The sequence below is a fragment of the Carassius gibelio genome, chromosome B5 (assembly GCF_023724105.1).
Source record: "Carassius gibelio isolate Cgi1373 ecotype wild population from Czech Republic chromosome B5, carGib1.2-hapl.c, whole genome shotgun sequence".
NCBI lineage: Eukaryota > Metazoa > Chordata > Actinopteri > Cypriniformes > Cyprinidae > Carassius > Carassius gibelio.
Window position 1 is genome coordinate 12,640,658 of NC_068400.1, and position 18,354 is coordinate 12,659,011.

Genomic DNA, 18,354 nt, shown 5'->3' on the forward strand with positions numbered 1-18,354 from the left:
AGTTCAGACTTTCATTTTAACAGTAAACTTACCATTTTTCAGCACTTTGTATGTGTAGTCATAAATTTGTATTAAATAAAAAATGTAGGAAAATGTAAAATTACAGCACAGCTTTTTTATGAAAAAAGAATCTCAATGTAATAATGTAATGTAATAAATTGTTAAAGTTTCTGACTAAACCGTTAGCATCTCGCTCAAAAATGACCAAAGAGTTTCTATATTCTTCCTATTTAAAACTTTCCGTTGCCTTACAGAAGAGTCAAGTTTTAAAAAGGAACAATATAGAAGATCTTCAGTAATTTTTATGAGATTCTAACAGTCTAATCAGCTTCAATTATCTATGCTAAGTTAAGCTAAAAGTGCTACCGCCAAACACGGAGTTCGGCTGAATGGATTAGAAAATGATTAAACTGTTTAACTCTAGGGCAGTTAGAAAATGAGCCTATTTAAAAAAAAAAAAGTGGAGTGTTCTTTTAAGCCTTGTTAAACCTTTAGTAAATTGTTGTTAAATTGTAGTTTCATGTAATTGTTAAATGATTTAAATTTATTTCATATGCTTTTTGATTGTGAAATGTTATTTACCCATTAAAATGAAATCCAGAAAGGCTGAAACTTAAAATGGAACAAAAATGGAATTTGTATAAATAAATAAATACAAATAAAAAATAAAATACTAAAACAAATTTTATAGCTGTATGCACCTGCCAGTACAATATTTGATGTCATCCTGCCATCTTGTGGCCATATACTGCTAGTGTTTTAAGATGATAATGTTCCAAGGCATAAGATCATTTTCATTGATGTTTTTTTCCCCCAGTGTTTATACATAATGCATTTGTTTATTTACACAGTCTCAGAGTGACTTCATGGTGATCTGTAACGTTGCGAAGATCCTGGAGCTTGTGGTTCCTCTGATGGATCACCCCAGCGAGAGCTTCCTGACCACCATTGAAGAAGACCTGATGAAGCTCATCTTAAAATATGGCATGACCGTAAGTGACCTACCTCACCCACTTATATACGCAATTTACATATCTGAATTAACACTTTTGTGCTTAGCATACAAAAATGATTCTAGTGTGGTTTGTATATCTATTTAAAAGAATAGAAGAATTATCGATTTGTATGGTTTATTAATCTTTAAGTAGATTGTCTGGTTGTTCATTTGTTGACATATAGTTACAGATAGACTTTTGCATCCTACTTCTACGCATCCCACTAAGTTCTCTCTTTCTTTCTCATTTCGCACAGGTTGTCCAGTACTGTGTGAGCTGTTTGGGTGCAATAGTGAATAAAGTGACTCATAATTATAAGTTTGTATGGGCCTGTTTTAACCGTTATTATGGGGCTCTGACTAAGCTAAAGCTTCAGCATCAGGAGGGTACGAACAGCATGGCACTTGCTGCCACCAAAGCAGCCCTGCTCAGATCTCTCTTCACTGTGGGAGCTCTCTGTAGACACTTTGACTTTGACCTCGAGCAGTTCAAGGGCACCACTAAGGTATCGCAACCTTTCTCCATTATGTATATTCTCCATTATATGATTATAGACCTGCAAGTAGTTTACATGCAGCTGCTAGTGTCATGTAGTTGTTTGCTCATTAACATTAGCTCTTAGTTAACAAACACCATTTTCACTGAATCAAGTCTCTATGTATATTTAGCTTTTTTTAATCCCAAGATTTTTTGTACATTTTATCTACAGATATTTTTTTAATTATTAATTTTATCAAATATTTTTCATAATTGTCAGTGTTTTCTGTTTCATTCCTATGATTATTGTATGAATTTGTTTCATTTGGTATGTTTAAGTAGGTGTTATTTAAACCTGAAATCTTGCACTGTTATTGACAGGTTGTGATAAAGGAGAAGGTTTTGGAATCATTACTGTACTTCACCAATCACGAAGATGAAGAAGTGAGATGCAAAGCCATCATTGGATTGGGTAAGATGATGCATTCATTGTGTGTGTGTGTGTGTCTATATATATATATATATTAGTGGTGGGCCGTTATCGCCGTTAACGTGCTGCGTTAACGCGAGACTCTTATCGGGCGATAAAAAAAATATCGCCGTTAATCTATTCTCAAAGTTGAGTTAGGAGCTGGGTCTATACTAAGCGAGTTATGATGACTTTCACCTTGATATTTTATATAACCGACTGGTTGAGGCCAGCCTAACAGACAGCGACACTGAACCGAGCTCTCTTCTGCGAAGTTCTCCTCAAAGTCCCTCCTGCACCGGAACGAACAAATACAAATCGCAGTTTGAAACAAACAACAAGATGTGAAAGAGCCCGAATCAGTACTCGCGGTGTTCTGGTGTTCAGGGCTCACGCAGAGAAAGGCTTCTCGAGACACTAAAAATAAACGTTTACAAGTTTTTTGATCAAAACACTTAAACATCGAATTTGCTTATTTTTGCTCTAGTGCCGACAAATACATACGAAATATGCCAAAATATCCACCTTGGAAATTATGCTCGAAAAAACTGTCAGTTATTTCTTAAATGAAAGTAAACAGAGTTGAGGAAAAAAATGGGTTGTGTATTATATGGGCTAGTTGCATATCTCCGCCATCTTGGATTTCCGGTCTTGTGAGTGTGTGCGTAGATATTTCCGGTTGTGCTTAAAGTCAGTGCAGAGAACCGGAGAAGTCCAAATATTACCTTCTATATGTTTACAGGATTTATAATATCACTTCATATGCAAATAAGATATACACTGCTATTATCACTATACTACAAATGTTAACTGAGCCAGTGGATGTTTGGGTCTGGTGAATGAATTAAATACACTAATGTTCTCTACTGTTCACGAAATGAAAGTTGAACTCATGGTGTGTATGCAAAGCTATATAATGTATTTTATCTTACCAAATATGTAAATGTACAAATTACTTATTTCTCGAAAATGTTTGCATTATTATTTTTATTTTTTTTATATTAAATATTTACCTCGTGAGAAGTGGGCTGCGATTTATCTTCAGAAATATCAATTTCTCAATTGTACACATACATCAGTCTGTTTCATCATTATTTTCACAACATATTTTATTATTTTACACAGTAAAAAATACGTGACTAATTTTAATATCTGTTAATCTGATAATTAATGCAAAACAATAACAATATACATGGCTGCTCATAGACAGATAATGATTTATGCTGCAGATCTTTCACAAAACAAATAAACAGATAAAAACACACATGAATGCAAACAGTGATCTTTTATTTAATGCAAACATACCATAATTATATTACGTTTAATTGTACAGTTAGTTATAAATTATGTTATCAAATAAAGTTAACAAAACATGCTTTATCAGAAATCTCTGTGCGTCGTTTGACAGTCAGAAACATGTATCTTACATAACAGAACAAAACCAGCTCTTCGAAAATGAAAAGTATTGCATATTTGAATGGTTTGTGTTTGAAAAAAGAAATCCCTGTGGTCCTGACCTGACGCTGATCCGCATAATCAACAGAAGAATAAAGCAATCTCCGCGTTGTATCTTGATTCATTTCCACACAGAGGTACGCAAAATATAGGGAGGATGTTTCCCCATGTTTTTGATATACCACTATCGGCTGTTAAATTTGAAAATCATTAATTATATACATCTAGCCAAGTTTCGTTTGTAAGTTTCCCTTACAGTCAATGCGAGCGTCGCAAGACCGGAAATAAGTATGCACACACTCGCGTCGCTGAAGCTCACCGGCGCCATCTTGTGCACCTAGCCTATTGGATGCGTTCATCGTCTCTTAAAGGGACCGCGTCTAATTTATCTACTGGCTGCTGTAATGTTAATCCAAGAAAATGAAAATGAAAATCACTCACTCCTCTTGACTGAATTACTTTGTAGTTTTAACAGTCAAACCAAAAATTATTCAGACACCAGATATATTTTTTGATATATATAGCAAAACTGTAATAATGTGAGAAATGTTGAAGGTGTCTGAATAAATGTAGGTTTCATTGTATATTTAATTTTTACATTGAAGACTATCCAGTGCTTTTTTACATTTAATTATTTAGTTTCTGTACCTTGACACCTACAAACTTGAAAAAACCTTAAACATTGTGTAAATAGCACAAATAAATAAAAATAAACGAACATACAAATTAGACAATTTCAAAAAGGGCCCACTGGTACAAGCTTCACCGGGTCCCCGCTTGTGCAATGTGGAATTAGTTTACAGCTTTTTCAAGCAGTTTGTGATGCATTTTGGAAACAGGAGATGTACATTTCTAATGCACCATCTAGCTTGATAAACCCCTTCTCAAAGACTTAGTGTTTAGTCAATTTTATTTGGGTAACACACACATTCTGAATGCTGTCGGCAGAATTCGAATGAGCCATTTTAATCTAGATTAATTTTAAGATCACAGTGAGATTAATCTAGATTTAAAAAAATTAATCTATGCCCACCTCTAATATATATATATACACACAGTTAGATAAAAAATAAAAAAAAGTTTCTTGTGCTCATCAAGGCTGGCTGTATTTAATTGATCAAAAATACAGAAAAAAAAAAAAAAAAAAAAAAAAAATATATATATATATATATATATATATATATATATATATATATATATATATATATATATATATATATATATTTTAGCGGTGTTACGATATGCGTATTCGTATTGAACCGTTCGGTACGAGGCTTTCGGTTCGGTACGCATTATGTACCGAACGGTTCGTTGGACTAATTAATTATATATATATATATATATATATATAAAAAAAGAAATATAATGATATGCGTTCAACAAGGTAGCCCAATAACCCAAACGACGTAACAGGCAACGCCCCTGACACCCCCGAAGAAGAAAAAAACACCAACTTATATGTTTATGTTAGACTACTCAGTCAGGCGCTCGCTCACTCAGTACACGCTGAAGGCACGTTGCAAAATAGCCAATGCGTTTAACAGACCAGAAATAGAAGATCCTCCAATAACCAGCAGGTCTGGTGTTTGGGTGCACTTTGGATTCCCTGTAAGCTATAATGATTGCAGTAGGCTAGCTCTGCTACTAAATTTATTTCAAAAATTGCAATCCATATAGAACTATGATCAGCTGTTCCTTCATCTTGGCTGAGCTTTCAACGTTGTTACGGGAAAGGATGAAGCTGATTGGTTAGTTCTTGTCACATGACCCGCGGTGCGCTTGCGGCATTCTGAAAAGTTGAGCTGTTTTTACATTTTGCTGTAACTAAAACGTACCGACCTGTACCGAACCGAACCGTGACATCAGTGTATCGTATCGAACCGAACCATGAATTTTGTGAACCGTTACACCCCTTATATATATATATATATATATATATATATATATATATATATATATATATATATATATATATATATATATATATATATATATATATATATATATATATATATATATAGTGAAGTTATTTTAAACTGCAATAATACATTTTCTGTTTTAATATACTTTAAAATCTAATTTATTCCTGTGATTTCAAAGCTGAATTTTCAGCATCATTACTTCAGTCTTCAGTATATTGAAATGATTTCTGAAGGATCATGTGACACTGATTTATTATCAGTGTAGGAAACAGTTGTGCTTCATTAATTCAAAATGGAAATCTTGTGTTACAATATACACTACTGTTCAAAGTTTGGAGTCAGTACATAATTTTTTTTATTTTAATTTTAAATGAATGCTGTTCTTTTTAACTTTTTCATAAAAGAATCCAGAAAAAAGTATCTGTTTCCTAAAAAGATTTAAAAAAAAAACCACTACAACCGTTTCTAGCACTGATAGTAAACCAGCATAGTAGAATGATTTCTGTTTCAGCATCATGACTGGAGTAATGATGCTGAAAATACAGCTTTGATCACAGAAATAAATTATATTTTAAAGTATATTTAAACAGAAAACCAATATTAGAAATTGAAATAATATCTCACAATATTAGTTTTCTTTTTTTTTTTTAATAAATACAGCCTTGATGAGCACGAGACTCCATTAAAAATCTTTTTTTATATTGACATTTTTAAATTAACTCTTTAAGTTTTAGTACTTTTATTATTTGCTTTTGTCCTTTTGTTAGTATTTTTATTTTTATTTTATTGCTATTTTAGAATTAAATTATTAAATTATTTTGGGTTATTGGCAAGGCAACATTTGTTTTTCTTATTATTATTTCAGTGTTAAGTAAAAACAATGTTCCATGGTTTTCGTTTTTTTAGTTAACAATGGCAATACTTAAATGTAGAAATGGGTAATAATGCATATGCCAGCATTTTGTTACGGAATCATTTATCTGGTTGATTTCATGCACTGCACCATAGCCATATTTTAATTGGTGGATTAAAAAAATAGCTTTGATAAGTAAAAAAACACACCATAATATTCTTTCTGTTGTCCTGCAGGCTTCCTGTTCATCATGCACCCGAGTCAGATGTTCGTTCCAGAGGTGAAGTCTCTGTATAACGGACTCCTGTCTGATAACCGGTGCTCCATCACGCTGAAGATCCAGGTGTTGAAAAACCTCCAGATGTATCTACAGGAGGAGGACTCTCGCATGCAGGAGGCCGACAGAGAGTGTGAGTGACCATGGCTTTTGTTCACTCAACAGCTTTAAAATTGCTTGTGTGACTTTGAGATGAACAGCATTCACTACACAAACAAAAGACTGTCAAACTTCATAGGGGCTATTAACTCTATTCAACTCTTAAAGAAAGCTTGTTGTGTTTTCATCTTTTCAGGGCAGAAATTATCAAAGCAGGAGGATCTAAAAGAAATGGGTGACATCTCCTCTGGTATGAGCAGCTCTATCATGCAGCTCTATTTGAAGCAGGTGCTGGAGTCTTTCTTCCACACACAGTCCAGTGTACGACACTTTGCCCTCAATGTGATCGCTCTGACCCTCAGCCAGGGACTCATACACCCTGTACAGGTACACACACCCTTATACAACAACTCTGACATTATAAACCCATCACTGGTCCTTTGCATGTTGTTTTGTTTTTCCTTGTTATGGTTATAATACAATATTCATGGGTTTGATTCCCAGGAAACACACTAATGAATAAAAAGTTTAGGTGCAAATGCAAAATAACTAATTCTTATTAAAGAAATGGTTTTTAATGTAAAAATACAGTAGAACTGTTATATTTGTGAAATATTATTGGTAATTAAAATATTTATTTGAATTTACTTTACAAATACTTTGCTGCTCAAGAAATATTTCTGATTATTATCTATGTTGAAAACAGTTGTGCTGCTTAATATTTTGCTCTCAACCTAATATAAAGTTTAAAAGAACACTTTAAATACTGTTATTTCTTTGGTCAATTGAATGTTCCCTTGCAGAATAGAACTGTTTATATTGACTACAGACTTTACATAAATGTTCTTGCAGAAATGCTTTTGATTAATTTAGTAATGTTTTCAGCTACAGTCAAGAGTGCTTATTTCCATTTAGATTTCATTCCATTCCACATTTTCATACGCTCCACACAGAAAATTATAAATAAATAAATAAACAAGGTTGGGTGTCTGTCACAGTCTTGGCTGCAGAACTTGCACACTAACACAGACTTGTCACTTTCCTTCCTCCTTTCAATAACAGTGTGTGCCATATCTGATCGCAATGGGGACGGACCCAGAGCCCACCATGAGGAACAAAGCAGACCAGCAGCTGGTTGAGATTGATAAGAAATACACTGGATTCATCCATGTGAGCACCAATCCACACACCATGCATGCCATATGCATCTCATGCAGTATCATAATTATGTTTATAAATGGGTTAATTCTGGTTCATCATTCATTCTGGACAAATAGACTGAAGCTGTGTGAGTAAGAGTGTAACGTGGGAAACCACATTATGCCATGAAACATCCAAGTTAAACCAACCTGAACGCTAATGAGCTAGAATGATCCAGTTTATGTAAGCATGTATTGATTAATTTACATTGATTTATAGATTTAAATTCATGTATATTTTATATGTATATTCAATGTGTGTGTGTGTTAGGATTATTTTAAGGCGTTGGGTTAAGATTATGGTTCAGTTTAGGGTTACTTGCATGAAATTATGCATAATATATGGTTATTATAATAAGTATATATAACATGTAACAAGCACACCTCAAAATAGTGTTACTATATATATATATATATATATATATATATATATATATATATATATATATATATATATATGAATATTAAACTGCCAAGATGATGACCATGATTTTATTTATTGTTTGACTAGCAGGTGATAAAATGCATTGCATGATTGCATTGTTTAATTTATTTTGTATTAAATGATACAATTGATATTACTTTACAGATGAAGGCTGTGGCTGGGATGAAGATGTCATACCAAGTGCAGCAAGCCGTTTTGGGATCAGCAGGACGTGTGGTGCGTGGTTTCCGTCAAGACGAGTCCAATTCTGCTCAATGTTCCCACCTCTACAGCATGGTCCGTGCAAACAGACAACACCGGAGAGCGTTCCTCATCTCACTGCTCAATCTCTTCGACGACAGCTCGGTTAGCGCGCTTTGTGTGTCTGACTCTTCCTGTCGTTGGCTCTTTGTTTTGATGTTGAGACTGACCTTTTCCATCTGTCTGTCTCTGTGTGTCTGAGCAGAAGATTGAGGTGAACATGCTGTTGTTCATCGCTGATAATCTGGCCTACTTCCCCTATCAGTCTCAGGAGGAGCCGCTGTTCATCATGCATCATATCGACATCACACTCTCTGTGTCAGGCAGCAACCTGCTGCAGACATTTAAAGAGGTAAGCGTGCTCAAGTGCTTGTGCCTGACCTTAACAGTTTGAGTAGCACATTTCAGCGCTGATTGTTTTGGGAGCCTGTCACAATGTAATCCAGCCTTACGAAGCAGCTGTGGATTGATCGGATAGGGAAAGCTCTGGCTTCGTGTGGATGTAGCCTCAGAGTCTCTGACATTGTAGGATTTTCAGTTAGCAAACCACAATGTCTCAAATCACAATTGCAATTAGATTTCGATTAATCGCACAGCCCTAATATAAATATATACGTGAATACATGTAAATATTTTCCAAATATATGCTGTATGTGCGTGTCTTTATATATTCATAATAAATATACACAGTACACACAGATATATTATGTAAACAAAAAAATTTTTGTTTTGATGTGATTAAGCATGATTAATAATTTAACAGCACTGATATATATATATATAGCAGCGCGTAAAGTTCTCCGACGTGCAGCGTTTGGCTGCAGAAGAAAAAAAATCCTACATTAAGAAAAGGAAAAACTGAATGTAAATCATTTATAAACCTTTGGCAACACAGGTGAATACATCAAACTATGTCTAAATATGCCATGTATTGTACATCTCGATTAAAAATTAAAGTTTCTGCATGTGGCCAAATATTAAAATGTAATGGATTTCAGTTAGGTCTGTTTTTGTTACTAAAATATATCAGATTACTCTGTTAACAGAATAATTAGTAGATTACTTGATTACCAAAATAATCATTAGTTACAGCCCTAGAGAAGTTAAAATATTTTGTAATTTTTGTAATCTGTATTTTGTCTCCTCTCGTAAGCTAAGTGTGTTGTCACACCATCAGTTTGAATTAAGAAAGCAATAACTTTGCCATAGTATCCTTTCAAATGTTAAGCCCCTTTCACACTGCATGTCGGACCCAGAAAATTGACAGAACATTGCCTTCTGGGTCACCTTCTGTATGTACTGTGTGTACTAGGGGACCTCTCTTATTTTACCTCTCTTATGTAACCTTTCACACACTGGTGTTTATTAGATGTAAACATGAATGATCATGTTAATGCACTGATGGTTGTGACTATAATCGCACCACGACTTTTAAACGAGCCATCGTTGTATCCAGTCTCTGGTTAAGGTTCCGGGCAGGAAGAGCAGGAAAAGGAGGAGACGACGGCGCCGGCGGCAACAACACCCACAGCAGCAGAACGGTTCGGAGGAGGAGAGGGGAGAGCAGGACGAGGAACGAGAAAGGCACAGTGGAGATGAAGAGTTTGACGAGGATGATTATGAAGAGGATGAGGAGGGGCAGCGGGTGAGGAAGCCCAAGCCCACGGAGGGCGCCAGGCAGCCAGAGTCAGATTCTGATACTGACCTGGAGGATGCTGATGCTGTAATGGAGCGTCTCCCTGACGACACAACATCTCTCCTGGACTTTGCTAGGGCATCTCAAGGCATACTGTTACTGCTGGTGCTCAAACAACACCTCAAGAACCTCTACGGCTTCTCGGACAGGTAACAAACACCCATCATGCATCTCTGCACCCCTCAAATGATTGCCGTTTTGTTTAGGTTTTATATTTACTCTATTTTTTCTGCTCCCTTCCAATGCAGCAAAATTCAGAAGTACTCCCCTACGGAGTCGGCGAAGGTGTACGATAAAGCCGTCAACAGGAAGTCCTCGGTTTACTTCAGTCCACGGCAGACCATTGAGTTCCTCCAGAACGATGAGGTTCACGAGGAGATGACCTATGAGCTGAAGAGGAAGATCGTCAAACAGTACCTCGATGTGAGCTTATTTTTATTATTATTAATAATTTAATTTTATTTATTATTATATATTATTTTATTTTTTCTTCAGAAAATAAGTGTTAGGAATGTAATGAATGAATGATAACAGCATTATGTTTTTAATAATAATCATCATAATATTTGCCAATATTAATAATTGTCTTGCCATACTACACATAATGACACATGATAATAGTAATACAACAAATGTAACAATAAATCAAAATATATTTATTAATCACATAATGAATCATGGTTAATTTAGGATAAATATCAGCATTCCAGTTAATACAAATGTTTGAAAACATAATTACAGCAGAAATGCTTGAGGAAATGTTGTGCTGATTTCTGCTGTTTGATTCTCAGTTTAAGTTGCTGATGGAGCACCTGGACCCTGATGAAGAGGATGAGGAAGATAGAGATACGAGTGCAAACGTGAGGAATAAAGCCATCACCGCACTGCTGGGGGGAGCAGCCACAAGCCCCCGAAACCACCACACTGTTGACTCTGAGGATGAGGACAGCGATGGAGAGGAGAGGACACCAGGGGTGAGAGAACGCACAGCCAGACCTCTGAGGGGTGTAGACCTACAGGGGTGTGTCATATCAGAGATGATATTAGCTGACTTTGTCACTCACTTCTCATAACACAAACAGAACACACCTTGAAGAGCGCATGCTCTCAATGCATCATGTTGCATGCAGGCTCCAAAATACAGTGTATGGTAGCAAAAATACCCCGTAAGAGTTTGTCACACAAGCACACATACTGTTTTTCCCCAAATATCTGCACAATTGCAAATGTGACATTGATTTTATACAACAGCTCAATAAACGAGAAGTTAGTATTGGGAATTACATTTTAGACACAGTATTGTCTATGCTTTTCCACCAGTGAAACTTTACAATTTCCATAGTTCCAAACAAAGCTCTAGCCAAAGCAGCAGCACAAAAAAAAACTTGGCTTAAATATATTATTATTGTTCACAAAGTTCAAGATATTGGGATAAATCTCATTTTTTGTCAGTCACGTATCTTTAACAACTCAGTCCAATAGTCTTAGCAGCTTATTCTTTGTAAACAAAAAAAAAGTAAAAAGTTTAAAAGTCAAATCTTTTATTTAAAACTTAGAAAAATCTTTTTTTTTTTTTTTACATATTACGTTTTGGTTTAATGTTACTAGTTCGCAATCATACAATTTGCTGTTATTATAGCAGGCTTTCTGAGACCTTAAACATTTTTATTTGCTTTCAAATTTCTTTCATTTAATATAATTTCTTTTGTTTTCTGAGAAATTAAACAAAATGAAATCACTATGCTTAAAACGAGAACAAACATCAGTCAGTGGCGTATGAAAGCTTGTTTTTACATTGAATTAAATGTTTTTTGAGACCTTGGGCAGACATCAGTACTAGTTAACCATAAACAATACTTTTTTCTTCTTTTTTTAATAAGTTAAATCTGTTGGAAACTTTATTTTAAAACATAAACTTGCGAATGCTTCCATTCAATTTATTCCCTGAATGTTCTTTGCATGCTCTTAAGAAATCTTAAATTCAGTAAACCTGCAGAAACCCTGTATAATAAATACATGTAATAAGGGTGTAATAAATGACTCAAATCCAAATGTTAGCACCGGTATGCAACTTTAGAGACTGTTTGACCAGTCGTTGCTCACGGTTTGTTTCTGTCTCTCCTCGCAGGCGTCTCGACGCGGGAGGCGCGCGGCTGACTCCGCAGACCTGCTGTCTACGAACATGAACGAGTCCGTCAGCGTGCTGGACATCATCGCCATCCACTGCCCCAAGTACAGAGACCGGCCGCAGATCGCACGCGTGATCCAGAGGAACAACGACACTTACAGAATCCACTGGATGGCCGGCTCGTACTCCAGCTCCTGGACCGAGGCGAAGCGGCGCGACGGACGCAAGCTGGTCCCTTGGGTGGACACCATCAGAGAGACTGACATCATCTACAAAAAAATCACACTCACCAGTGGCAACAAGCTCAACCACAAAGTGGCGCAGACTCTACGGTCACTCTACGCTTCCAAGGACAGGAACTCCAGCTAATAATATGTAAACGCAGGCACACACATACCTCCCATCTCGGTTCCTCTCAGCCTAATGCAACACACACACACACACACACACACTCTCACCGTCTCTCCATATACCAACAAGCCAATCAGCCAAACATCTCCTGGATCAGCCAAACACACACAAACAAACACAAGCGGTTATTCTACACTACAGACTCTCTCTCTCTCTCTCTCTCTCTCTCTCTGATGCACTCTGGGTCCGGCGGTGACGTTTGGTCCTCTGCGCCGGAGTGCATCGTCGTATCGCAGGAATAAAATGTTCGGAGAAACATTGTATGGGTGCTCCTTCGCTGTTGTGCAGCAGATTTCTGGTTGTTTGATTTCTACTCCCAGTGTATCATAGTTTAACATAAAAATATTGTTTATATCTATAAAAGAAATTGAAATATATACTGAATGTTGAAAGAATTAGTTTGTTGATGTTTTTACTTTATTTCTTCCTTTATTTTTTTTCTATTTTCCTTTCGGATTTCTTAGCGTCAAGCGGCTTTCTACAGCTTCGCTCCTTGTTAACTGGCTGATGACCATGATTCTCTCGGTTTGTCCATTTTGTACGATAGCACCGTGTGGCTGTAATTTATTGTGTATAGCATGCAGTGTCTGTGAGAAGGGCTGTGTCGAAGGAGATTTGCGATCACAGGTCGCCCTGCTCAGCGTAAAGGGACCCACATGCCTCTGATGGAACAAATACTGCAATAAATTTTCTACTTCTCTTACTTGCAAGAGTCATCCTGTCCGTTTGCAGATTTTGTTCACTTATCATTTTGTTTATTGAATTTTTTGCCATGCACGCTTCCTTTATTGACAGGTATAGTGAGGAGAGGACAAGAAATTACATGGAGAAATGCATCCTGGGTAAAGGTGCCCCAAGTAATTTTTTCTAGTATAGGAATTTAATATAAAGTCACACTTTATTTTAATGCTTCTTTGTTACATAAATATTAGGTTTAAAAAGCATTTTTATATTGTTAAATTTAGAATAGCATACTATATGTTATATCTTGCAATTAAATATGCATTTAATATAGTTTCATGTGACAGTATTGTATCATACTACGCTTTAAAATGTTTGTTGTATACCTAGTGTCTCACTCACTTTGAGTAAACAATAAGAGGAATAGTAGGTGTATATACTGCATAGTATTTAGTTATTTAATATTGTCAAAGGTTATGTTCAGAATAACACACTGCCATACTTTTTTCCATAGTATGTAGTTCATATTCTATAAACAGTTTTGTCTGTATGGACAAAATACTGCAAAGTGTTCATTGTTGAAGCACACTATGCTACGCACTGTATCCCACAATGCCATGTGCTCACCCTGCCATTAGCATTGTAATGCACTGGACGTAACAGCAATATCTCTTTATTAACTTATTTGTACCGCCAAAAGTTATTTTTTTTCTGAGATGACACCTGGATGTCAATCAATCATGGTGCTATCATGCATCTATTCTGATTTTAATATATACAGTATATATGACTTATTTTTAACAAATTTTTACTAAAACATTCATTTCTGTAGGTCTGTACAAGGTTATTTTTTTGGTTTTTTTTGAGGAAATTATCTCTTCTGTTTCCACTGGAACGGGAAGTAGCAGAAACATGAGTTTTCCATGTGAATCGTCTTTTTCTGTGGGTTCCTTTGGCTCGATGAATTCCCATGACGTTCTGCTGTTTAACAGGTTTATTTCCACCGTTTATAGACACTGTCCTTGCCAAAAGCAATTTCTAACCTATGAAATGTTTTAGCACAGAGCACAAGTTGTTAACCGTGAACTGATAAAATACCTCAAACTCAGCAATTAAATCATGGTCCAAGTGCATTAATGCAACTTTTAAGGATAGTCTTTAGAAGGAAATCTAGGCTATGTAGCCTTTCAACATGAGATGTAGGCTACTGCTGTTAACAAACTGTTCAATGTTAACCTTGCTTCTAAAATGGAAAGATCATGATTTATACATTTAAATGTATATGTTCATGCTACTGTATTTAAATAACGAGACCCCCAGTGAAGTTTCAGTGGTCCAAAGCAGATGTGTAAGAATATATCTGGTACACTGAGCTCTTTCTGTACAAAATCACGTTACTTTACCTGTCAGCAGGTGCACAGGTGCTGGAAACAGGACAACAGCTGTTTGCTCAATGGAAATGTTTTTCCTGTACGTCAATCTTGGAGAAGAATGTATGTTATGACTGGCAGAGAAAACGTGAAGAAACCGATGAAATATAGTCCACAGTTCTTAATGAGAAGAAATGTGTATGAAATCTAGATATGCAAGTTACTTGTGCATTCAGAATGCATTAAAACATTAGATTCTCCTCGCATCAATTATAAATAATCTAAGATCCTAAAATGTAATCGATTGTTCTATCCTGTCAAACTATTACCAATCCTAAAAATAGCATCTTTCTCTTGATCTTCTGATTCATACTTGCAGCTTTTATTTTTATATTTTCATTTTCAAAATGTTTGTGTTTTTGTAATTTTTTTTAAATGTCTATATAGATTTTATTTTTTATTGCAGTTTTGGTTATTATACTATAAAAACATCACAATAACCCACACCACTCCATCAGTTCATCAGTTACCATCTTGTGAAGTGAAATGTTTGCAAGAAACACATTTTAGCTTTAAACAGTCGCTTCTGGCCAAAATACAAGTCCATATTAAAATTATTGGATGGCTTGTGATGTCTTATCAGCTGTTGGACTCTCATTCTGACGGCACCCATTCACTGCTGAGCAAGTGACGTAATGCATGAAGAAACAAAAACTTCTGTTAACACAATGCCCTGTAATGATGCGCTTCATCACTTGAGCTCAACGCTGTGGACGTTCTTTCAGATGTTGACTTGAAATGCTGCTCTATAATTACAGATAAAGAAGAAGAGGCTGGAGCTGGAGTCGAGGAAGACCGGCTGTGCTGTAGAAAAAGGTAAGAGACACAGGCAGTGAAATGGTGAAGTCTTGTAATATTACAAAAGATTTATATTATATTTAGTATCTCACTGGAAATGGATTTTTACATCCAGAACCCAACATTTAGGCTCTATGTTCAAGCTGCTCTCCTTCTCTCCGTCTAGTACTCGCATTACAGATTTACAACAGCTAATGACTAATTACTGATGTAACGTTGACCTGGGCCTTTGTTCGTCATGTTGAGGTAACAGCATTAACAAGGTTGTTCCTTGTCGGTCGCTGTATTAACTCTGTCCCGTGTGGTGTGTGATGACAGGTGTGTGCGGCGGCCGAAACGTGAACTCTGAATTTGAGATCAGATCTCCACCACACTCCATATCTCCAGTTTCATTCTCTTTTCTTTTCCATCACCACTCTCTATTTATACATCTCTTTTCCACAAAGCCATTGTGTTTCCAACCATTATAAACTCACTGCAGATGTTAGTCTTCTTGCACGATATAACTGTGTTTGATGACACAAATTGTATAAAAATAACATTCACAAAATTTTGGTTCGCTAGCATTTTCCTTGCCGTACAAAACTGACAAATAAATCGCTTGATATCCAGCTCTGTCAATAATCCAATAAGTTTTAGAGCACCACAGCAGTAAAACAAATCAATTAGTTCAATTAATGACTCATAAATACCCATCTCAATAAAATGGGTCAGTTTGGCATTTTGGCTAAATAAAGGGAAGTTACCATTTGCCATTGTCATACAAAATCCATGTGAAAGTTTATTCTGTGGAGCAGGAAAAAATTGTTGAGATAAATTAGATAAGATCTAGATAAATATTATAAAGGCAACCCAGGCTCATTAGAAATGCATATATTTCACTGCAGTTTCCAGGAGAAATGAACACTTGAGGCAGAAAACCACTTTTGCTCCTTTTAACTCAAATTATAATTACAGGGGCAGATTAACCATAAATTAAGTCTTCATTTTTCAAGTGGTTTCTTGCGCAATACTGTCATAACCTCAAAACACTTCTACATAGATTTTAACATCTCACATGTTTGTCTCAATATGGCTTTTCTGATAAAGTAAACTTGCTCGGTAGCTCACCCGGTACAGCATCTGCGATGGTCCTGTGGACGTGTCGTTTGACAAACTCAGCTAAATGTACCCAGAGCAACGTATTTCAAGATCTGGGCAGATTTAGGCAGACATATTTCCAGTGAGCCTAGAGTTGCAACAAGGCCAGAGTAGCATTATTTTCTTTTCTGGTTAATGAGATTTGAAGTTGCGATAGAAGTCAAGTAGCAACAGATCTTTTATTCTGTATTGTGATGTACATCAATGGAACAAATTATCGAAAATTAAAAAAAAGTAGGGTGGGGACTTGATTCTGTCTTTCGGTTGTTGTTTGGATGTTGGGATATGGGCGTGGCATTCAAAAGTGGAGACCGATGAAAGGAGCTTGAAGGGGCGGGGTTTAACCGCACTAAATGATTGGAGGATTCCTGCATAACATCAGGAATGACGGACTTGATGGATTCAGTTAAGACATTTTGATTAAATGTCAGGAGGACAAAAATGCACAAATGAATTAATCACAATATGCATTTAGAAAATGGGTGAATTTTCTTTTCTTGGTGGCTTCAAGTACTACAACAGATAGGAAGATTTTCACAAAATAAAGACATGTTGGTCTGTTCATCATGAAAAGCTTCAGAATCCTTTGAAATAGTGCATAAATCTTTTGGAATAGATTTTTTTAATGTGCTGGCATTATGGAAAAAGAGCAGCATGAACATTCTGCAAAACAATTCAATTTATGCATTTAGCAGACGCTTTTATTCAAAGCGATTCAGGCTATAAATTTTTACCTACCATATGTTCCCGGGCAATTGAACCCGCAATGCTCTACCAATTGAGCTACAGGAACTGTATTTTAGGATGCCATACAGGATTGAAACGATGTAGAAATGAGTAAATTATTTTTTTATTGTTAATTTTTATTACACAAAGAAAAAATTATGGGGAGGGGGGTCATATAAATAGATATTCAAAAATATAGTGCCTTGCGAAAGTATTCATACCCCTTCAATGTTTTGTTATGTTGCTGCCTTATGTTAAATTGCTTTAAATTACTTTTTTACCACATCATTCTACACTCTATTCACAATAATGACTAAGCAAAAAACTTTTTTTTTTTAAATATCTTTGCAAATTTATTAAAAATAAAAAAAACTTTAATCATTCCATTGCACAAGTATTCAAACGCTTATCTGGGACAGTTGAAATTAAGCAAAGGAGCATTTATATTGCTTGTAGATGTTCCTACACTTCAAGTGAAGTTAACCTGTGGCAAATTCATATGAATGGGTATGATTTGGAAAGGTGCAAATGACTTAATAAAAGGTCTAACAGCTGAAAATGAATATCAGAAGAAAAATCAAGACCTGAGGTCAAAAGAACTGCATCGTAGAGCTCAGAGACAGGATTCTGGTCAAGCCACACATCTGGAGAAGAGTTCAGAATAAACATTCTGCTGCATTGAAGGCTCACAGAAGCAGGTAGCCTCCATTATCATGTTGTCTGATGACCTTGTCTGAAGACCTTGTCTGTTAAGGTGCCTCAGCTACGTAATTGAATACTTATGTAATGTACTTATTTCAGTTTTTTTTTTTATTTACAAAGTTGTGACAGTTCTGTTTTTGCTCTGTCATCATGGTGTACAGAGTGTAGGGTGCAACATAAAATGTGAAATAAATTATGGGGTATGAATACT

The 18,354-nt window shown here is 35.7% G+C and overlaps 1 protein-coding gene across 2 annotated transcripts in view; it reads left to right on the forward strand.

The window, feature by feature from the left end:
* The window catches only part of nipbla (NIPBL cohesin loading factor a), a 51,913-nt gene extending 38,544 nt beyond the window's left edge, over positions 1-13,369 (forward strand). For both annotated transcript variants that reach the window (XM_052556387.1, XM_052556388.1), the window contains exons 34-45: positions 852-992; positions 1,252-1,500; positions 1,854-1,944; positions 6,408-6,581; positions 6,744-6,934; positions 7,610-7,717; positions 8,336-8,536; positions 8,637-8,783; positions 9,888-10,276; positions 10,376-10,550; positions 10,919-11,101; positions 12,256-13,369. In XM_052556387.1, coding sequence (XP_052412347.1) covers positions 852-992; positions 1,252-1,500; positions 1,854-1,944; positions 6,408-6,581; positions 6,744-6,934; positions 7,610-7,717; positions 8,336-8,536; positions 8,637-8,783; positions 9,888-10,276; positions 10,376-10,550; positions 10,919-11,101; positions 12,256-12,624 — 2,418 coding nt within the window. In that variant the 3' untranslated portion in view covers positions 12,625-13,369. The remainder of the gene's footprint in view (positions 1-851; positions 993-1,251; positions 1,501-1,853; positions 1,945-6,407; positions 6,582-6,743; positions 6,935-7,609; positions 7,718-8,335; positions 8,537-8,636; positions 8,784-9,887; positions 10,277-10,375; positions 10,551-10,918; positions 11,102-12,255) is intronic.
* Positions 13,370-18,354: the final 4,985 nt, after the last annotated feature.